The 23,480-nt window shown below is 38.3% G+C and overlaps 1 protein-coding gene across 4 annotated transcripts in view; it reads left to right on the top strand.

Moving 5' to 3' along the window:
• fut8a (fucosyltransferase 8a (alpha (1,6) fucosyltransferase)) overlaps positions 1-20,686 on the top strand; it is an 82,458-nt gene extending 61,772 nt beyond the window's left edge. For all 4 annotated transcript variants that reach the window (XM_057344497.1, XM_057344494.1, XM_057344496.1 and 1 more), the window contains 8 exons: positions 4,804-4,922; positions 7,297-7,459; positions 8,754-8,868; positions 11,480-11,717; positions 14,733-14,979; positions 16,969-17,145; positions 17,970-18,120; positions 19,135-20,686. In XM_057344497.1, the coding sequence (XP_057200480.1) occupies positions 4,804-4,922; positions 7,297-7,459; positions 8,754-8,868; positions 11,480-11,717; positions 14,733-14,979; positions 16,969-17,145; positions 17,970-18,120; positions 19,135-19,467 (1,543 nt within the window). In that variant the 3' untranslated portion in view covers positions 19,468-20,686. The remainder of the gene's footprint in view (positions 1-4,803; positions 4,923-7,296; positions 7,460-8,753; positions 8,869-11,479; positions 11,718-14,732; positions 14,980-16,968; positions 17,146-17,969; positions 18,121-19,134) is intronic.
• Positions 20,687-23,480: the final 2,794 nt, after the last annotated feature.

Below are 23,480 nucleotides of genomic sequence, written 5' to 3'. Positions count from 1 at the left end.
TAGAATGCATCTTTTGTTCCGACACTTTAATATTTGCAATTTTTACGTGTCTAATACATGCATAGGCAACTTATAACACACCAAAGACACAGAAAATCACGTGTTCACGCCATATGACCCCTTTAAGCAAAAAAGATTACAGACAATTCATGAAGACCCTAATAAATCACGCCACCTTGTTGAAAGTGCTTATGCGATGAGCCCTTTTGGTATTAAAACTAAGTTGACTTCTGAAACTCTTAAAGAGATACATGGGAGAATACTGGTGTTTTTAGGAGAAAATCTGGATTTATGCAAAAGTGTCCATTTGCTCCCTTTAATATTATTGCTGTCTTGGAAAAACAATCGAAATATTAAATATCCTTTGTGATTTTTTTCTTTCCTATGAGGGCTTTGCATTGATTTTAATAATTGGCCAGCCAATAAACACAGCCTGGAGGCCATACATGCGTGAGGTTGGAGCCAATCACAATGCAGGATGTATCGCCATAGCGACAGTGAACTGTGGATTTTGGTGACAGTCCATTAGTGCCTCTTAAATGTGACTAATTACACTCGGGTGTAGGCTCAGCCTTTTATTTGGCCGCCCTGTTTGGTGCAGCTGTAATAAAATATATCAAACTCTAATTAGATGAGATTTGTGTTGCACAACCCTCCCGCCACACACACACGCACACACTGAAAAATGTTCAAAGAAACTTTTTTTTCGTTCTAAACAAACTACCCATAACAGAATTTACTGTATTTGTCAAAGCAAGAACACACTTTTGTTTAACAAATGAGCACTTGAAGAGTCATCCTCCTCTGCTTTTTACAACAATTACAAAAGAGACACACTGTGGGACCATTTCTAAAATACTTACCTGTTATCCCATTTATTTTTACATACTTTATACTTTTACATTTGTATGAAAAAACACCCCATAGCACTTTCTACATTGCATAACACTTTAGGTTAAAACCTTTTTAAAAGAGTAGTTCACCTTCAAAATGAAAATTCTGTCATCATTTACTCACCCTCTTGTCATTTCAAACCTGTATGACTTTCTTTCTTCCGCAAACACAAAAGAAGATATTTTAAAGAATGTTGTTAAAAAAAGTGTATAGACGGTTTCATCAGACGCACACGTCTGGCCCGAGGTTCCAGTCTGTGTTTGGTTATAGTATAACAATTTATTTTCTATTTAATTTATATTGATATTAATTTATATTCATATTTTATTGTATTACATTAAATTAAAACTACTCAACAGTTATTTATTTTTTGCGGAGGTCAACCAGAAGTTAAGATTGGGCCACTTAACGTTTGTTTATGCTGTTTCCGTCTATAACTGAATAGCAGAATGTGTCCTTTTATTCTTAAAGCTGCAATTTTGTTGGTTGAATAAGTGCATAACAATTTACAACAATAAGATTATATTAACACAATGTTGTCTGGTACAATGTTGTGGCAAATGTCAGTTTGACGTCATTTAAATTCAACTCCTATAAAGATAAATACGTAACATGCAATTTCCTGGTTAAACCCGAGATACAAGATTTCTGCTTGTTAAAATGATCTATTGTAATATTAATGATAATGAGAAATAATATCCTGTATAATGGGAGTTATAAGTATTACCAACACCAAATCTTGGTGTTGGTAATACCAAGTACAAATATTGTAGTCCCTCTATTATTGAGTTAATTCGTGGTGTGTGCATTAAGAATTTAAGAATTTGCAAAATTAGAATTGTCTGTTGGTTTTAGACGGAGTCGAGCATGTCAACTTCTCATTTATTCATGACCACACAACTAGGGCAGGGGGAATGTGAACTTATTACAGGGACAATCCCGCAGGATTACCGCGAGGTTAAGTGCCTCGCTCAAGGACACAATGGTGATGGATCGTGATTGGCTCCCAGCGGGAATCACGCCCGCAACCTTTTCCTTACCGGCCCAGAGTGGTTTTAACCGCTGCACCACACGACCCCGTTCGATCTGACGACTTGAAGCGGCAGTCGAATTGTGGCATCATTTCGTGTTTTTAAATCTGAACGCACACCTACACACCAGGAATCACACAAACCGTTGTCCAAAACGTCAAAAATAACTGAAGAGGTTAGCTGTCTAGCTGTCACTCAGAGAGAGCCGAACCCGTAGCCGGAAGCAAGCCGTGGGTTCTTTTGCCTGAACGTGTGACGGTTTTATGCATCTTTTACATTCCGTTTTCACACACTTTCCTGGTCCCGTCTGCGAGCGTATGTGTGTGCGCGAGCGTCCTACTTCAGTACATGTGTCTCAGCGGGTTGGTACAACGTCTCAGCATCAGCAGAAAACACAAGGCCTCATGGGATTTCCATCACACCTCCCTGACAGCCATTCTCACAAAGCGCAGTGTGTTTCTAAATGTTTCTCTCTGTCCCTGCTGTGAGTGATGCGTCCTCATTAGCTAGCGATGGCTGGTTATGTAACACCACATGATGAAGCTCAGGTGTCTGAGGCGAGGTGATGTGTGAGGCGAAACGGAGAGATAGGTCAGACGAGCGTCAGGTGGAGCCTCTGTTGTCGCAGGCATTGAAATAACCGGATTAGAGAGACAATCTAGTGTTTCGTACACCATGCGTGGAGTGAGTTTTGTGGCTTTATGTGGACAATCAGAGTGATGTGGGTGTCAAAGCTGTGTTTGGAGCAGCAGTCTTAAAGAGACGGTTACGCTCAAAATGGAAATTTGTATGTCGATTGCTCACCCACATGCTGTTCCTAACCTGTGTGTGGCTTTATTTCTTAAGTGTAACATTGTAGGAAATAAGGAGTTTAGAACTACTGTTTTATGAGTTTAGAACTACTGTTCTGTTTTTTAACGAAAGTGAATGGGGACTAGAGGCTGTCAGAGCTCAAAAAGGATGAACATGTACACTTTTATTATAAGTCTATATACGAATACATCTCTATAAGTCTATATATGTGAAATATATTGTTTAGATGTTTAAAAGTAGACATCAATGGCATGGTTAGTATGGTGCCATTAGCCCCTGCTGGTTGAGTTTATAACTACATCATTTTAGCATGAGTAAAACGTTTATCTATTGATAGCCATTTAAAGATATCCGTGTGCTCCGATGAATTGAAACTTTCAAAGCAACATATTTCATTATACTAATTGTTGTTTATTTATGGGTTTATTTACTCTGAAAACAAAGCTGTTTTTAAATGGCCAACAAGGGAAAAAGATGCTTTTTCAGGGACCGGCATGTGCAGTTACAGCATCTGTCACCAAGGGCTAACTGGCCTTTGCTAACCAGCGAAACCTTGACCCCTCTGGTTTTATAACACCGACATTGATAACATTACTAATGTAATTGTATGAAAGAAGTCACCCTTGTCTATAATTGTGTACTGGGGCAAAACATGTTTCAGGCCTTAAAGGAACAGTTCATCCAAAAATTTTAATTCTGTCTTCATTTACTCACCCTCGAGTTGTTCCAAATCTGTATACATTTCTTTGTTCTGATGAACTTAAAGAAAGATGTTTGGAAGACTGCTTGTAACCAAACAGTTCTTGGCCACCATTGACTACCATCGTAGAAAGAATTGCTTTGTAAATGTCTTTGTTCTGTTGAACACAAAAGAAGATATTTTGAAGAATGTAGGAAAACAGTTCTGGGGCACTTTTGACTAGCATTGTCATTTTTCCTACTATGATAGTCATGGTGGCCAAGAACTGTTTGGATACAAGCATTCTTTCAAATATCTTTCTCTGTGTTCATCAAAGAAATGTATACAGATTTGGATCAACTCAAGGGTGAGTAAATGATGATAGAATTCTCATTTTGGGGTGAACCGTTCCTTTAAATTTGGTGAATTGGATTCAGATTCAAACCATTTATTTTCCTGACATGTCGCTCAAACATGAAGCAAACTCCCCCGGTGAACATACACTAATTTTCTTACTCTCATTTCGTCCTTGACCAGCCAAGAATAGCATAAATGTTTGACATAGCAATTTTTCTCCCAATTTCATCATCGCACTCACACTCTCGCCCATTCTCTCTCTCTTTGACATCCATATGACCATTTACATCCAGGTGAAATAGAAATGCATTGTTTACCATTTCAAAACCCCTCACACGCCTTCCCGCAAATACATTTCCATCCTTTTCTCTTCGGATAAGACTTCCTATCCCCCTCCTCATTTTACTCCCTTTCTCTCTATCGGCGTCTCTCTTTCAGGTGTGGCAACACTTCACAATGATTTCCATTCACGTCAAACGCATTTCACCTCCAGCTCAGATTTCCACTACAAACCCAATGCAAGGACACAGTGGCTGCGTGAGAAGAGAGACCGCAGCCCTGTGATGCTGTCCTCTGTGTGTGTGTCTAAAGTTTTTCATCTCATAAATGAACTGCAGGTTGAAGGAGTGTCAGGTAATGATGGAGGATCAGGTCGTGGGATGTTTGTCTGTAATGAAGTTTATGAAATAAAACTGTGTGTGTGTGATAGGTGTTAGGAGCCCACGCCGGGCAGGCTCAGGTCAACAGTTTGTGTGTCTGTGTGTGTGATGAATAGCTCCTGCCACCAAATGAATTGCCCACGTTGGCTGCCGCAACAGATCATTGCATTAAATTGGCACTGGAAGCGAGGAGCATAAGAGCAAAGACCCCTGGGAAATTAGCCAACCACAATTCACCTTGACCCAGTACACCAGACTCTCACTCATACGACCGCTGATGTTCACAAGTGTGAACGCATGACTGGTAAACGCAAAGCTTCCCCAGACGAAGCTCATGCTAACTCTCTCTCTTCCTGTCTTCCTCTTCCAGGTTGCCTGACGGACAGGCTGACGCTGGTCCTGGAGCCGTGGGGAAATTACGCAACCTTGAAGAGCAACTGATCAGAGCTAAGGAGAAGATCAACTCTTACCGCAGTCTCCCGGCTGATGGTGTGTGACAACTCATAAAAAACTCTTTTTTTTATAGAAAGCTAGAAGGTCTCAAGAGACTTAAGGCTCATTTTGCTGACCTTGAAAGAAAAACATGATATATTTATCATTGATAAAAACTTTTTTATTTTTTAATAGAGAAATGTCTCCAGGGCAATAGCCAATGATTCAGAGTGATATCTGCCGATACCGATTCTGAAGATTATATTTATATATTTTAACTTTCTGAATGTTATTAATTGATATAATGTGTATTGATATTGAACATCAAACTGGTGATGTTTCTTAACATCAGAGATTACGTATTTTTGTAGGCTAATCCGGAATTTAGCGCAGCGCTGATTCCCTCGACCGAAAGCCTATGCATTTTTATCATAGACTTTTGGAAGATCGCAAAAAATAAAATCTGTGATTAGCAAATGTTCATGATGTTTACACGTTTTGTCTATCAATATAATCTTTACAGATTAACACAATATTTGCTATTTTTTATGCCTAAATACAATCGGCAGACGTAAAAAGCTAACACGAGGCAATAAGCAGATATGGTCGCTCGATATCGTCACCACCACCAAGCCTCCTCTAACTTTTTCAAATTTGATTAAAAACGTGTTCACTGGTAAGTAATTACTCCGTGAATAATCCCCAACAATGTTTTTAGAGATTTGTGCTCATGTTGCATTATTTGTGAGATTTAGTATATGCACGATGACGTCTAATGTCCCCGCCAAAGGAAGCAGTCGCTTTAGCAACTTGTTAGCAACCGCCATTTTAAAGACACAATAAAAGTTTTAAAAAATCACGAGCGGGCAATAACTGGTGTTTTATGTCATAGATTAAAACATGAAAATATTTCGCCGGTTTGTTAACCTCCGACCTTATTTCATGCGATTTTCTAAAAACCCATATTTTTTAATATAATTTTACAAATATTTTATTATTTATTTAAGTACCAAAAAATGTTTTATAAAATAATTGAAATGTCATAAAAATGTAAGTCATTTAATTTTTTTATTCCCCCAAAATATAAAAAGTACAATAAATGATTTAGTTTTATTCCGCAGTAATAGCATTTTACGCTCTGTGACAACTAGAAAGGCTTTAGCTGTAAAGATGATGGCATACAGTATGACTTATTTCTGATGTGTTTATAATGCTAACTAATTCTTCACAACACCCTGACAAAACCTTGTATGTCAGCTAGTTTGACAACTATTTGCATCATCAGAATTTACAAAACCAAATGCTCAGAACATCACAGAAAATCACTGTAAGTCTTTGCAGAGCTTAAACACACATTTACATGGAATGAAAGCTCACTGGAACATAAGAACGTAAGCACTGGCCCACTGTGACACGTGTGTCTCCTGAAAGCTCTTGATGCCTTGCTGCTAATGTTGAGTGAAGGAAAGATGAGATGTTTAAAATTAATAGGAACCTTTTAATATTGATAAAAGGGTGTGTGTGTGTGTGTGTGTGTGTGTGCGTGTGGGAAGGCTAAACCCTACGGTATGGGGACAAAATGTCCCCACAAAGATGGCAATATCCAAAATCCTTGTCCTTGTGGGGACATTTTTTGGTCCCCATGAGGAAACAAGCTTATAAATCATACAGAATTAACTTTTTTGAAGATCTAAAAGAGCAGACATTTGTGTGTGATTGTTAGGGTTATGGGTAGGGAATATGATATACAGTTTGTACAGTATAAATACCATTGCGTCTATGGAATGTCCCCATAAAACATGAAAACCCAACATTTCACATTCAAACACACTGTATAATTGAATAGATTCAATATCAAAACAAGTGACATTCACACATTGAAGTAAAGACATTCATTTATTTTGTATCTAATGCAGTGACATTTTGAATTGTGCCAAGTATCCAAATACTTTCTGGTATACTGTATACAGTATGAATTTCATACTGTGGGAATCCTGGTTTAAGTTTTGATCCTGTCTTTAGTCCTGTATACCCCCTCTGTGCAGTGTTTCTGGGTCAGCAGCTCTTATAGTATTGCAGGGATCTTTTGTGTGTCTGCCTTCTCAGGAGGCACTTGTTTAACAGTATATGTATCACAGGCATGTGCAGGATTGTCTTACAGCCACTGATACCCTTATTCACTTACACTACATCACGTTTTATTCTGCACTCATTTATATGGCTGCAGTACATGGCACACACATCTGTTTACTGCCGGTAGCACAAACACACACAAATGACACATCATGGGCTACAGCATGTGAACCTTTCTCACCTGAAATGTAAAATGTGATGTAACTACACTACCATTTGAAGTGGTCAGATATGCCTGGTCATGAACGTTTTTTCTGCCATAAACCACCGAATGTTTGTTTGTGTGTGCTTTCTGCAGGCCCAGGAAAAGATCAGGAGGAGCTGAGGAGGAAGGTCGAGAACGGCGTTAGAGAACTGTGGTATTTCGTACGCAGCGAGGTGAAGAAACTGCCGCAGGTGGAGACTGGAGCTCTGCAGAAACATGTCGACACTCTCCTGCAGGACCTGGGACATCAGCAGAGGTTATACACGCACACATATCAGAGATTCACTAATACATGGATATTTCTACAGCCGCCGGAAAAAAATTCTGGATGTATTGTGGTCATTCCAGTCCAATTTCAACAAAATCAAACCTCAGGAGTGACGTTAAGTCATCCAACAGCAATGTGAAAGACTGACAGCATGACAAGACACATGAAAACTGTGATAAAAACTGAGGTTATCACAAAAATAAATGTTTTTGAACTTTTCCTAAATATATGTACAAGTATTACTGTTTTTGCTTAAAAGTGAATATAAACTTGTTTTCTTTGCAGTATTTGAGATCTGAAAAAATACAGAGCTGTTATTTTGACCTGTTTTTCCAGTTTTCATTTTCTGCAAATAAATGCAAATAGAAAAAATATTTTGGTTTGTAATTTGGGAGAAATATTGTTTGTTGGTTTTATTCATTCTTAACGCCATTCCAGCATCTCAGGCTATATTCATGGAAAGAACCAGTCAATAGAAAAAATATTTTCTATACACGTCAATCCAAAATATTGTTAGTAGTTCACAGAATTAAACAAAAATAATCATTTTACCTACAACATATACCTGTAATAATAAATTCGAAAAAACTGAAAATACTCTTTGAAATGATGTCTTATTTTTTTCCGTGGCTATATATACAGTACATATTAAGATGATATTCTGTTTATCCTATTGCGGATAATTGATACGTTTCTGGTTAATAAAAATGCATCACAATGACAGAAATTGTAAAAACGGAATTAAATCAAGTTTCCTGTCTAGTTAGGGTCAGAGAAAACATGCATAGCTTAGCTAGAAGTGCCTTTCTTAATATACAGCACTCGAGTAGAATATCCTGACACACGCAAACACACTTTTTCACGCTTAAGCTCGCATTCACTTGCTATAATCATGTGCTACATTTCATTACAGGGAAAAATTCTCTCCCTCTCTAATCTCTTTATAAACAGCTTTAATCTCACGGGCTCGTAATGCCATTACCCAGCTTTAATGGGTGTGTACATTTAGATCAGCGCGTTTGCTCGCACGTCAAAAAAAGTGGCCCGGGTAATGCCATGCAGAAGCTAACAAATGTCATTAATAGAGCGATTATAATTGTAGTGTGGATGATTAGCCATGCTCAGAAGCCAGGCCCGACTTTGGTTGAAACCTGACCGCTAGATGAATTTAATATTATGTTTCTGTGGAAAATGCTCTTTAATTAGTCATAATCGATGGCTTTAATTAACTGAAGCTTGGTGCGGTTGTTAGGAGTTGTAAACTGTGTTTTGTGATCTTTAGGTCCATCATGACAGACCTGTATCATCTGAGCCAGGCAGACGGGGCTGGAGATTGGCGAGAGAAGGAGGCCAAAGATCTCTCCGACCTAGTGCAGAACAGAATTATGTACCTACAGGTAGATCACACACACAAACACACATATTGGTGGATGTAATCTTATTGTCGGTGGAAATGTGTTCCTCTCAGCAGTAGTGACAGCACCACTTCCATCCCTCACTGCCTCAATTTCATGCATCACATTAAATATGGCGTCTACTTTGACTAAAGCCTATAGCAGAACAAGTACACTTACATGTACACACACCCTGCTGCATTCCCCTGTAGGCCATATGTCAATGCAATTTGTATAAGACGGGTGATTATATATATAGTAGCAGTGTATTGTCTCGCTTCATGAAATGAGAGTAGGAACAGTTGTTTTGCACCAAGTAAACTGTACAGGGTGTAACCAGCTAAGCTTGAATTTGTTTAACCTTCAGAAAAACTTTAAACCGCTGTCAGTTATGACATATGACAATATGCACGTTTGTGATATATTGACTTGTATCACTGACTTACAGTATATAGACGGTTTCAGCAGCAACAACATGATCAAACGTTATTTAATGGCTGGAATACACTACAAGACTTTTAAAATCTTAACAGATTTTCTAGACATCATACACTTGCAGACTTTTTGAAAGTTTCAGTTAGAAACACACTAATTGATCAAATCCGCAGACTGGCACAGACTTTCTGCAAACAAGTCCAGACTGAAAATCTGAGCAAAAGTCTTGTGGTGTATTTTGGCCTTAACTCAAACTTAACTTCCGGTAGACCTCCGCAATCAATAACTGTTGAGTAGTTTTAACTTAATACAATTAATATACAATAAAATATAAATTAAATATAAAATAAATTGTTATATTATAACCAAATACAGACCGGAAGTTAACTTCGATAAAACCATATATCCTAAATATGACTTAAATTGACTATATATTGAGCACTGGTAATGTCAATAATAAATGGTATTTTGTTAACAAAAGCAAATACTAGATAAATCATACTGATGATTAAACAGATTATAATTATTATCAACTAAAATGTTGTAAAATATTTGTATTGATTAAATGAAATGCTTTTTTTAGTCAGAGTAAAATGGAGTAAAATGAAATAAATTAAAGTAAGTAATTAAATTAAATTGTAAAATTAAAATTGTTGCATGACAAAATAATGATTACATTTGAAGACATTTTACACAGTTTAATATTGTTCCACATCTGTCTTCCAAATAGTTTTCAGTCTTCCCACCAAGAATAATAACTATAATGTTAAATGTATAATGTTAACTATTAGTCCTCACCAACTTGCGATAATATTATATTTATTCTAAGCTTGTGCACTTCAGTTTTACATAATAAATGTGCAAATTCCCTTAAATATGTATGGATTTCAATTATTTTTGTTTATGTTTTTTTGTTTGTTTTATTGTTCATTACCTAGAAAAAAATGTGAAGTGACCAATATTGAACAATATTGTCTCTTATAGTTATCTTTATAATTATCTTTCTTGTTGTGAACAGGCCTTTACTCTCTACATCAAGCTTGTGTAGTACTAATTTAACTTCCAATTTCATTTTGAGCGCTCTCCATCAGATGTGTGTGTGTGAGAGAGAGAGAGAGAGAGAGAGAGAGAGAGAGAGCAGTAATGAGTACAGAAGTGTGATTAAGGTGATGGAGTGTATTTTACTGTTGGAGTGAGAGAGAGAGACAGTTTAATAACAAAGAAGCCTGTCTATGTGTCTCTTATGAGGAATGACAGTTGTGCCTGTTTCACTACAGCACTGTCACCATCTTTTATCTACAGCTCACCTGCTCTCTCTCTCTCTCTCTCTCTCTCTCATCCTTTTTTAAATCTCTGTTGTCTCTCGCTCGCCCTTTCTATTTTTCATCCTGTTTGTTTCATCTTTTTTATCAAGACCAGATCATTCACACATCATACTCATCATACTCTTCTGCCATCAGCTCCACATTTATCATTTCCTCTAGCACATACTAAAAATATTGTCCTAAAAGCATTTCAAAATCCTCAACCAATCATCAGGGTTTCCATGTGTCCCTGAAAATGTTCAAATGTGGTTTTCCTGTTAGCGAGCGTTCAGTGACAAACTGCTCACAGATTACAGTAAATGTCCTGCAATTTTATTTAAAGAACACATGAATGTTAAGCAATGTTACAATCTGTTGTTAGTCACTTTTTATGTTAACATGAACATGATATTTCTTGTTCATTCCTTGGTCATGTTATTGCCTTTTTTCTGCATTTATAAACTGCTGGAGATGCTGCCCATTTATTGATTTAACATTAGCATAAACATTTCATGATATTTAAAGTTAGCCTGTTGGTAACCCAGCGCAGCCTCTTGCGTGTTATTGCGTAAATTTTATAGTTGTTAGTCACATAAAGTGTCATGACAAATAATGTCTTGAAAAGAGTGAGAACCCTGAATCGTGTTCTCCACCCTGTTTGTTTTGTGTTCCGTCATGTTTTTTCTTGCTGGCTGCTTTTAAAGCCGTAGAATACAAATGTCTTGGACCTGCTCTGTGAGCAGCAAAAACCCACTGAGCTGTTTGTGTTTGCCTAATGCTAATTCATGTGGTGTTGTGCATTGACATCTGACAGATCAAGAAACTATACGTACAGAGCGCTCTTCAATTCGTTCTCTGCTCATCTATATCCACAGAACCCTCAGGACTGCAGTAAAGCGCGCAAGCTGGTGTGTAACATCAATAAAGGTTGTGGTTACGGTTGCCAGCTCCATCATGTGGTTTACTGCTTCATGATCGCCTACGGCACGCAGCGGACGCTCATACTGGAGTCACAGAACTGGCGCTACGCCACCGGCGGCTGGGAAACGGTCTTTAAACCTGTGAGCGAAACCTGTACAGACCGGACCGGCACTTCTACGGGACACTGGTCTGGTAAGTGACACTTACAAAAGATTTTTGAAAAGGGCGTACACCATACTATTAGCTCAGATGACTGTATTTGGTGGTTTAAATACCCACGTAAGGCCTTTCTTAATTTTTTAAAGCTTTATTTACATTTTTCTATAAATTATGCTTTCAGAATTGTCATATCCGTAACGGTCCATATTCCTCATAGATGGGCACGTGAAAATTAAAATGATTGTTTTAATTATTATATTTTATGGATGAAGAGCCATCCCTTCCCTATTTGCTGCTGGTTTGTGCATTTTAATTCACATAAATCCTACAAAGTATCTTGTCTCCTAAAAGTGCCCCTTTTTGTCACATCCCTAACACATGTCTCTGAAAAAACGTGATCTTTTTTTTTATCTCTGAACTCTATCAACAGGGGTCTTGAAAAATATAAACATACGATTCAGTATACTGGTAATACATACATACTTTGAGAGTTCATATGTCAAGTTTTGACTGAAAATGTCACATCCATAACACTTGAAGTGCCCTGGAGCAACACATACAGCATAGCATTAGCAACGCCTAGCTCATGGGTTCGACTCCCAGGGAATGCATGTACTGCAAAAAAATGTATAGCTTGAATGTACTGTAAGTCACTTTGGATGAAAGCGTCTGCCAAATGCATCAATGCATGAAACAGACTTGCTTTCGAGTCCGTGGCTGTAGAATCAAGCTAATAGACTGAATCCGGCGTTCGGGGGAATCTTTCTACAGCTGGAGTGAGCCTGCTGTGCCTCTTAAAAGAAAGCCGAGGGGAAGGAGACACTGCCTTTAAAACATGAAAGAAATGACCTCAAAACAAAGCAGCGCTTTGCTGTCACTCTTTCTTTCTCCTTTTTATCCCAGAGGACAGAATCTCTTTTAGTTTGCCCTAAAGCCTGAGTTTCTCGCTATTCCCTGTTGGAAGAAAAAACTGTCCAAACCAGCCTAAGCTGGTTTTAGCTTGATTTTCAACCTGGTTTGGCCAGACTAGATTAGAGCGGGTTTGGAATCTGGCCAACCAGCTGAACAAGCCCTAGACCAGCATAAACCAACTTAAACCAGCAACCATCTCAGTGTGTCAGCTTCGAGTAGTCTTGTTTTCTTAAGCAGGTTCAACAGACCAGAGACAGCGTAAGCCATGTTAAAAGCTATTTTAACTTCTGGACTTTTCTTAACATTACAAGATTTTGACAGTTCTCTAATGAATTTGGGTATTTCCAGCGGAGCTTTCGTGAAACCATCCCAGCAAGGCTCATAACGTAACCCTCTTAATATCTCCCGTTCTGACACACAGGAGGTCAAAGGTCAGACAGAATCGCACAGAATAATCCAAACGCACGCGGCATTAAAATGAGCGGGTGTCTGACACGGACACTATGAATTAAAAAGAATAAAGATTCCTCCTCCCTGGAGCCCCCCTTCAATTTATTCATCAGGATACAAGGACAAGATGTAATTTAGATTCTCTTGCAGCTCTAATGAGGATGAGAAAGTTATTTTGTTTATCAGTGCAGTGAGGGGTGCTGGCTTGGAAAAACCCCATCTCCATGCAAACCCTGACAGCAAGGTTATATAAGAACAACTGGGGAGTTTCTTCAGCTCTTCTTCGTGGGAAGCAATGCTTTCTGAACATTTAATGCCGTAAATGGCAGAATTTAAGCTTGGCACATGCAGTACCGTCCGTTTAAAAGCTTTCTGCCGTGGATTGTGCTGATGAATTATTTTTGCTAATACTAAAACAGGTATGGGAATTTTGTCTAGATTGATGAATCATGTTATTGATGATAAAAAGAAGACCAAAGCACGCACATCAACCTCAAGTGGGTGCTCGACCCAAAAAAACGAATAAAGAATTGTATATCAAGTCGGCACACCAAAGCTCCAAAAATATAAAAAAATATATGAATTAAAAGACTTTCGCATGGCTCGTGACGTTTCGAGCACACAGGCTCTTCATCGGACGTTATTGAATGTTATTGATGATAGCCAATAAGATGTCACTAAAAATTAATATATGTTATTAAAAAAAGTTACATTTATTAAACTAATCATTACTATTCATGTTGTTTTGGAATATTTTCATGTCTGCTTCCAAAATATTCCTGATAAAAACTAAATGTGTATATTGCAAAAATGAGTATATAATATTATGTTAATATTATGCATTAAAATATACATTACTGGTCAAATGTTTAGGGTCACTTGACTTAAATGTTTAAACTTTTTTAATTGAATTTAATGAATTTAATTTTTGAAATTCAGCAAATTCATTACAAAACTAACCTTTTATTCTAAAATGTTTCTTTGCACTTGGAGTGAATAATGAAGAAAACTACTCTTCTTACTATCAATCATTCTTATTATTATTATTATCGGTTTACGGTAACACGTTTTTTTACAGTGGTCTTGTTACACATGTTACATGCATTTACTATACATTTTGCATAATTACATGTAATAAACCCTAAACCACACCCTAACCCTAAAGTAAGCACATGTAGTTAATTATTATTACTCAGTACTTCAAATATATAAGTACACTGTAGCACAAGACACTTAAAATAAAGTGTAACCAACTTAACTATTATTCTAAAATGTGAAAAAATATAAATTAAGAAGTAAGTGACTTCTGATTGGTAGTATATATGTACTACATTTAAATATATATCTAGAGTCTGTTTATATTAGCTATATAACCTATATAACAACACGTGTTGTGTAATAGTACATAGCAGAGACATTAAGAGGTGTCATCCCCTTAAATCCTGAGGTTTGTTACGCACATTAAGTATGTGTGCTAGTGATGTATTGGCCAAGCATTTGCATCTGTGTTTTGCTGTTCCCAGCCCACGCTGTTCTGTGCGTCTCTGTCAGACTTTATTGATTTGCTAATTGTAATTTAATCTCATATTGGAAAAGCGTGTTGTGCCAAATTACAGTCCGTGCCACTTTTATTTCTTCACTTCATTCCTCCATCATTTCCGCTCATTGTTGTGTGTTTGTCTGTAGGTGAGGCTAACGATCGGGATGTTCAGGTTATCGAGTTGCCCATCGTGGACAGCCTCCACCCTCGCCCCCCTTACCTGCCCCTGGCCATCCCGGAGGACCTGGCAGACCGGCTGCAGAGGCTTCATGGAGATCCGCCCGTGTGGTGGGTCTCTCAGTTTGTCAAGTACCTGATCCGCCCTCAGGCCTGGCTGATGAAGGAAATGGAAGAGGCCACTGTCAAGCTGGGATTTAAGCATCCCATTATAGGGTGAGACTGACACACTAATAAACACATCTTGCATTACTTGTATTCTAGTCTTATTTTGGCAAGTATAACTATTGCTGTTGTGCTTCTGAATGATAAGACATTTGAACACACCCTTAACCCTAAACATAAAACGTCAATGTGGTCAGTCAGACATATTTTAATATTATTGAGATATCGAACCCCGCTGCTCCACCATTGGAAAAACTGTAACGGCTAACTTGAAGGATCTTTTTATTTTAAAATCTTTGTAATTATTTATTTAACATTAATTCATTAAAGTGCAAAGGCATATACAGCAGTAAGATTTTTGATCATTCTAATTTACTTGTTGATTTACAAAGCCATAGAATGAACACGTTATATTTTCTAACTACACTCTAAAAAAATCCGTAAAAACAGGGCACAATATACTGTATTAATATGAAGGAATTCTCCGTATTCATTTTTTACCTGTATTTTACATTTTGCACTGCATTAAATAACATTTCAGCATTAACAGAAATGTCCGTAAAATAAATGGGAAATGTACTGGTAATTTTCTGCCAGTACTTTATCCGTTTTTTTACGTGATTTTTTTAGAGTGTATATAAAATATAGTACTGGTTTTTTATTGCTAAATTCTCAACAGTTTATTAAAAACAATTTATTAAATGGTGTAATGAAAGACAAATAAAGTATTCATCAATATTGTTTCATTTCTTTAGACCAGTGGCTCTTAAACTTTTTCGACGCAAGACCCCCTTTGTGTAGGGTGCATCGCTTTGTGGCCCCCAAATAAAGACTTACGATCTTAAACTTAGAAGTTTAATTAAACCAAAAGCATAATCAGTTATACGATTCTGGGACATCAATCGTTTTGGTTGGTGGTCTTATTTTTCTGATGTTTGATTGCATTCAATTTATGATCCATTTCTAGATTTCATAAAATGCCACAAAATCTGTAGTCCACCTGGATCCTGGCCCTCAACTTGAGAACCACAGCTTTAGACAATATACATCACATAATATTATGCAATATCTTTTAAAAATAAATATTATAATATCAATCAATATTAATACCGGTGGTGTTGTCGTAAATGACTCCTAACTGTCGCAACATTCCCTTCTCTTCCTTCTATTATAAAATAGCGTTTTAATCCGATTAAAACCTACATTTACTTACCAACAAAAGTATTTTTTTGCATAAAACCTGTCTGATTAGCGGCTTTGATGCTCAGTATATGCAGATGATAAATATATCATTATGAATTAAAGCCTCCAATGTTTAAGAAATGTTAATAAATCTGAATAAACGATTCTCTGCAAGGGAATAAAGTTCATTTTGCCTCTAGTCATAACAGTGTAGCAGCTGGAGCATTAATATATAATGTGACGTTACATAAGTTGCTGTATTTCTTCTAATGTAGCTTACAACTATTTGTTTTATAACTTACAGGTTTAGTGAGTTAGTAAAAAACAAAAATCTTTTTCATTCCCTCGATGCAGTGTGTGTGTGTGTGTGTGTAGACCTATGATGTGAAGCCCAAATGTAGGAAACGCAAGCACTGAATGTGTGTGTGTGTATAGAGATCATGTACTTTGGTCTTCCCGCAGTGTGTGAGGGCACAGAGCACTCAGCAGGTCCTACAGGAGCGACCAGGGGATAGAGAGAAAGACACTTTCACTCAAACCAGCTCTGCTCCAACAATCAATCTCCACTTACATCCACTTTGCCGTCTACTGGGAGCCCGAGCGCTCCAGCCATCTCCCTGTGTCTATCTCTCTCACACACGCTCGCCTTTTTATTCCACCCCTCCTTCTGCCCGCACACAGGCACATGATGACTGGCATTTTCCGAGCTCAAGTGTAAAACCTTTAAACATCTGTTAAAAAGAACTGGGGGAAATTTTATTCCGCCGTGCTGTATTTCTCCTGGTCGTTGTTGACCTTGAATGGCTTTCTCACGCGGACACACAATCGGTCTGACCCAGGTGTTGCCTCTCTCTCCAGGGTGCATGTGCGGCGGACAGATAAGGTGGGGACGGAGGCTGCCTTCCACCCCATAGAGGAGTACATGGTGCACGTGGAGGACCATTACCAGAGCCTGGCCCAGCGCATGCACGTGGATAAGAAACGCGTTTACCTCGCCACCGATGACCCCTCTCTACTGCAGGAGGCCAAGACCAAGTGAGTGCGGACGGCTGTGTGAAACATTCAAGAAAAGATGGTAGCTCGACAGATCATTGAAGATGTTTTCTGAACGGTTTATATATCATTTAGATATCCTATAAGTGGCTAGATACATAAGGTTGTACAGCACAAGGTTACTTTCTTTACTAGATAACAGACTCTTAAAGGAACACTTCACTCAAAAAATAAAAAAATCTGTCATCATTTATTTACCCACCCTCATGTGGTACCCCCAGAGGGTTTGTGTCCATACAATGGAAGTCAATGGGGTCCAGGGTTGTTTGGTTACCAACGTTCTTCAAAATATCTTCTTTTGTATTCTGCAGAGGAAAGTCATGCAGGTATGGAATGACATGAGGATGAGTAAATGATGAAAGAATTTTCATTTTTGTGTGAACTATCCCATTTAGTAGTTCTCACGGTCGGTTTTAGTGGAGTCTGACTTTAGCATGTTGCTAAGCTAACATCTGATTTCATAATAATCGCAGCACTTACAAATGACTTATTTATTTTTCATTTGTATCTCTACTTTTCAAAACTAAATATAAAAATGTAATTAAAACTCATTTCAGAAATCCTGTAATGCATTCTGGGATTGCCTTATTCACAAAGTATACGCAATACTGCCTTAGAATTTGGCCGAAGCGAGATGTTTCTTAAGATTGAATCATTTTCCTCCCTGCTGTTAAAACCGTCTTCACATCAGGAGAGCTCTTATAATGTTGGTATCTGTAGGTGGCAGTTCACGGTTTGGAACAAAGCCAAATATTTGCGGTATGAAATGTCTATTAACACATTCGTTTTTATTTGTGTGCATGCAGGTATCCTGATTATGAGTTCATAAGTGATAATTCAATTTCATGGTCTGCTGGGCTACACAACCGCTACACTGAAAATTCTCTGCGAGGAGTCATCCTGGATATCCACTTCCTGTCTAGGACCAACTTCCTCGTGTGCACCTTTTCCTCACAGGTACAGTTTGACCCACCTCTTGTGAACGGTTTTGTTCTGTAGGTCTCTCCGTCACCTACAGTACATCTTGTCCTTTCACAGAACTCGTTCAACTGTGTGATCATTGTGGGTTTTCTTGCATATACTGCCCAAACCTCCTACTGCATTTCTGTAAAGTTAAGACTTGACCGATACATAACCCTCCATTTTTTTCAAACCGTTCTTTTGTGTCTTTGCTTTAGAATTTTGTTTCATTTTTGAATCCATCTTTGGTTATCCTCGGCTTTTTTTATATGTTCTCTTTTTTCTGGTACAATGTGGACTTCATGGTTTACTTTGAGTTGGATAAATGGCAAGTTAATTTTATATTCGTTCTGAACATTTGGTTTTATTTCCAGACATGTTGTCTGACAATGAATAGCCATGCAAAGCTTTGCTTTGACCATCATCAGAACATCTGGTGCACTTTTCAATTTATTTTGGCTTGAATCCGTCGACTAAGACAGGTTCTGACTGGCTGTTACAAAAACAACCAACATTTGTTTTTATCGCACTTTACAGGGCCGGTGATTTTAACATTTATTATTACAAATTTTTCAGATTTAATACATACAGTACAACACATACAGTTATAATCAATGATCTCCCATTTACGTACTACTAAGTATGTACTAACTTTGTTTAACTAACTAACGTTTCCCCAAAAGTGGTTGTCGCAGCTTTCGACTGCTGTTTTTCAGCAGACCGATAAAACCAATCTGACTCTCTGAACGTACGTAAAACCAGCCTATCACATTATACCTTTCGCATCCAGCATACGGTATGCATCTCTCTGTGAACGGTGTGCAGGTACTTTGTTCCAACGGTCCTTAATCTTCACTTCGGCTTTTTTATAAGGGGCACTCACCATTGTAACGTACATTCATCTTTGTCAAGTACACCTGCATGTCCTCTCATCTCCACTCTCCACAAAGCTAATGGTCCTGCTTTAAAGCGCCGCATGAACGGGCATCTCTGTTTTTCTTCTCCACGCAGGTGTGTCGAGTGGCCTACGAGATCATGCAAATCCTCCACCCGGATGCCTCTTCCTTCTTCTACTCCCTCGACGACGTCTACTACTTCGGCGGCCAGAACGCCCACAACCAGATCGCCATCCACCCCCACCAGCCGCGCAGCAGCGACGACATCCCTCTGGAGCCCGGAGATGTGATTGGCGTAGCGGGCAACCACTGGGACGGGTTTTCCAAGGGCATCAACCGCAAGACGGGCCGCACCGGTTTGTACCCGTCCTATAAGGTCAAAGAGAAAATCGAGACTGTGAAGTATCCGACGTACCCAGAGGCGGACAAACTGATCAAGAAGCAGTAAACAGTATAAATACTTGTGTACTGAAATGAGGAAACCCTGGACCACCCGGATGGGAATGCACTTTGTGTGTGTGTGTGTGTGTGTGAATGTGTATGAATGTATTCGTGTGTGTGTGTGTGTGTGTGTGTAGTCTAGGGCTTCATTACAGGGTTTTGGACACGTCCTTAACCCTGGTGCTTGGACTTTGAGTCCCTCGGAAATGGCTATCAGGGTCATGGATGACAAAAGGAATGAAAAACAAAGAGGAAGAACTTGACAACAAACAGAAGGCACTGTACTGTAGGTACTTTCTAATTAATCTCCGGCTAATGAAGGGAAGTGATACGTTTATTTAAGAACACAACTGGACGACTCTGCAACCCCTTGAACCGATCATGAAAATAGAAATGATGACCCGGTTACTCTTTTCCTCCTATGCTCTTATACCTCCTTGTGCACAATGATGGCATTCTGTACTCGAGCCGCACTTCACCCGTTTCTCTCCGCCAACTGATACGCCACACCCATGAGCTTTTAATTTCCACTGCCATACTGTGCTTTTAAATGTGACTTCTTACTGTTTTAAAATGTCATTGTATGGTTTATCATGTGTTTGTATGTGCGTTTGGAAACGGTGCCTGTTAGGGCGGACGACTGACTTTTATGCTGTTTAGGAATTCTATGATATTTGACTCTGGAGCCTTACGGACCAGCCTTTCCACGCGGATTTACACTCCACTCCCCCTTTCCACAAGGTGTCTTATCCACATGCACCCACCCCTCCATCATGTTTTTAAGAGATCATTTTATGTTGTTGCGTTTTAAAATACAAAACAGATAAGATAAGAAAAATGATATGTAATATGAAGATAATGATACTAATATTATTAATAATGATGTGAGATGAGAAAGAGTAATTATAAGAATAGTGACACTTGTTGTCATTGAACGTTTTAGCCAACCATGAAGGAATTTTTCATTGTTTTATGTTTGTGGGCATTGTCTTTGGTGAGCAGATCAAATAAACTTGATCGGCCAAACTAAGATTCTGTATGTATTTTTAAGTACACTGTGTGTGCGTGTGTGCATGTGCGTGTGTGTTTACATTGCTAAAGTTTGTTTAATCTGATCAAAAAAATTATGCTTTAATGAATTTGATGTTTTCAGATCTATGAAGCTGGAATTTGAATAAATGACATTTCGCTCTGGGCGTGTCTGCCCAGTACAAAGCCTCAGGAATAGAAACCAAGTGATCTATGAAATGTGTCACTCCTTCTGCGCTGTGTAAAAGGTGACATGGACTGTGCTTTGACAGGGGCGTGTGCATGGGTGTACCCTAGGGAAGAGGTTTAGTCCTGTCAACAACTAATTACAAATGAGGTTTGTGTGCATGTGTCTCTTAGTCCAAATAACAGCGCTGTGTCCTGCTCCCAGCAGTAGACTAAACAAACAAGATGTGAACGCCTCTCAGGTGATTCTGAACACAAAGGCTCTCTTTAATGAAACATTTTGACTCATTTTATTGATCACTTGCACAGGGGAAAATATAACAAATAGGTAAATAAACTCCCAGCAAGATGTTATGTTGTTCTTGGAGGCTTTCAATAGAACACAGCTATCAAAGGACCGAATCTGTTGTCCGGTGCCTTTTGGGTTCAGCTGTGCTGGACTGTGAATTGGATGACATCATTGGTTACTCATCTTCATGTTGTTCTAGACCTGGATACTCCACCCAATTCTGTCATGAATTACTCCCCCCCCTCAAGTTGTTCCAAACCTGTATCAATTTTTGATGAATACAAAGAAAGATATTTGGAAAAATGTTAAAAACGGACATTTCTGGGACATCATTGACTACTATAGTAGGAAATTTTTAAATGATAGTCAAAGGTATACCAAAAATGTCAGTTTCTAAATTTTTTCTAAATATCTTTCTTTGTGTTCATCAGAAGAAAGAAATTGATACTCACTTGAGGGTGAGTAAATGGTGACAGAATTTACATTTTTGGGCTGAGTATCCCTTTAGGAACTTATTCCTCAAAGAGCAGAATGTTCTTGCTGCAGTTTTCAATACAATGAATGTTCAAATGAAAGTCATGGCACTCTGCCGATCCTAAGATCCTTTCATTTTTGTGAACCGTTCCGTGAACCAACCTGGATATTTCCAAACAGCAGCTGTAGTTCTTTAGGAGACTAAGATGAATTGCTTCAATAAAGACCAACATTTTGTCCAAGTAGGAATTGAAAAATGACCTCCCGAATAAGTTTTCCAGAACGATTAGCGCCCAGTCTGCCTGCAACCTCAATTAACTGCCAAAGACCCCCACATCACTATCTCTCTCTTTCTCTCGTTGGCATTAGTTTGCATGTTGGCTGTAACAGCGTGTTTCTGGTCGTCGAGCGTCTGGGCTTTTAGGGCTGTTAGCAGCTGGGCTGATCTGATAGCACGGGTGATTAAGAGGTTGCGTCTCCGTTGCGACACACCGAGAAATTGCAGCATGGCTCTTATCTCTTCACACGTTAAACGTCTTTACTTTTACAGCCGGTCCTCATCTTCGCCGCTCCATCTGTCTTTTTCCGCTCCAGATGCCGGACTGTAAAATAGAGATTTGAAGGGAACGGGGTACAGTATTATTCTTAAATCAATCTCAACTCTGTTACTGAATGTCAATGTGTACTTAAGGTAAGCCTTTGCAGGCCTGAAGGCGAAAGCTAAAAAGTGAGCTTGACTTTAGCCACTCTGTATACATTTACCAGTTACCTTTTCAACACAATCTCACAGGAATTCGTAACTATTTTGCGAAGTGGCTTATTCGTATGAATTCATACGATCTTTATTCATTTTTAGTACAATTTGTTTTAGTGTCAGTAATGTTAGGGTTAGGGGTGGGGTTAGGGGAGGGGCTTCAGTATTTCTTTTTTGCTAATTATCTTTTTTTTGTACGATTCACGTGGAATGAATTAGCCATCTAGTAAAATAGTGACGAATTCCTGTGAGATTGTGTTGAAAAGGTAACTGTAAATGTCTACAGAGTGTCTAAAGTCTGTGTACCACAGACAATATTTAAGAAAAAAGAAACTATAAAAAATCTCCACAAGCCATATTTGTAGTCCTTCCACATAAAACTGTAGTTTTAAAAAAAAGTTCTGGTAATTTTCTCCAAGGACGTTTTTTATTCATTTTACAGACATTTCCATTAACCCAAAAACACAATGCAATGCAATGCGAAATACAGGTTGAACAGCTGTAAAAAATCTATATGTTAATACACATATTAATGTACATTGTGCCTTATTTGTAGAGTTTTTTTGTAGATGATTTAGATTTTACGAAGTGACAATTTTAATGAAGATTTTACGAAATGACAATTTTGTGCAAAAACACAATCTTTACATATTTACTTTTAAACACTCTGGAATGCCTTTCCCATATTGCTCTATTGTAAGCGCATTAATGTAAATGCAAACTAAATTACAATTATTAAAAATATTAGCGGTGAGGTTTGCGAATTGCAACCAATGGTTCACTCCTCGCCCTTTTCAAAACACTACGGCGACAAACATGTTGTCACGTCTTTGCTGAAGGAGATAACATATTTACGAAATGTGCTCTGTACAGCACTTTGTCCGTTTAGGGCTACTGTAGAAACAACATGACGAATTCCATGTAAGGGGACCCGCAGTAATAAAAACATAACGCTTCATTATGTAAGGTCTTTATACAAGACATAGTAGACTATGAAGAGATGAAGAGCAATGTATATTATACTGCATTTCTGTCAGTAGATCCTCCTAAATATTACACACCGCACCTTTAAACCCGAAACATGACTTCAAATAAAAGCTCCCAACTGATCATTTGTCACTATACTTGCCATAACTCCCATGCATGTTAATTTCTTGCATCTTTAAAACAATACAGCCCTATTTTATGAGTCCACACATAACAGACGCTTTAAGTTATGCGTCCTTATATGTCTTTACTCTGCACAAAAAAACAAAACCTTTCTAAACCAGCTAGCCAGTTAAACTGA

This window comes from Triplophysa rosa, linkage group LG10 (genome assembly GCF_024868665.1).
Source record: "Triplophysa rosa linkage group LG10, Trosa_1v2, whole genome shotgun sequence".
NCBI classification, from domain to species: Eukaryota; Metazoa; Chordata; class Actinopteri; order Cypriniformes; family Nemacheilidae; genus Triplophysa; species Triplophysa rosa.
The sequence above is the reverse complement of the archived record's forward strand: the minus strand, read 5'-3'. Positions and strand labels throughout refer to the sequence as shown.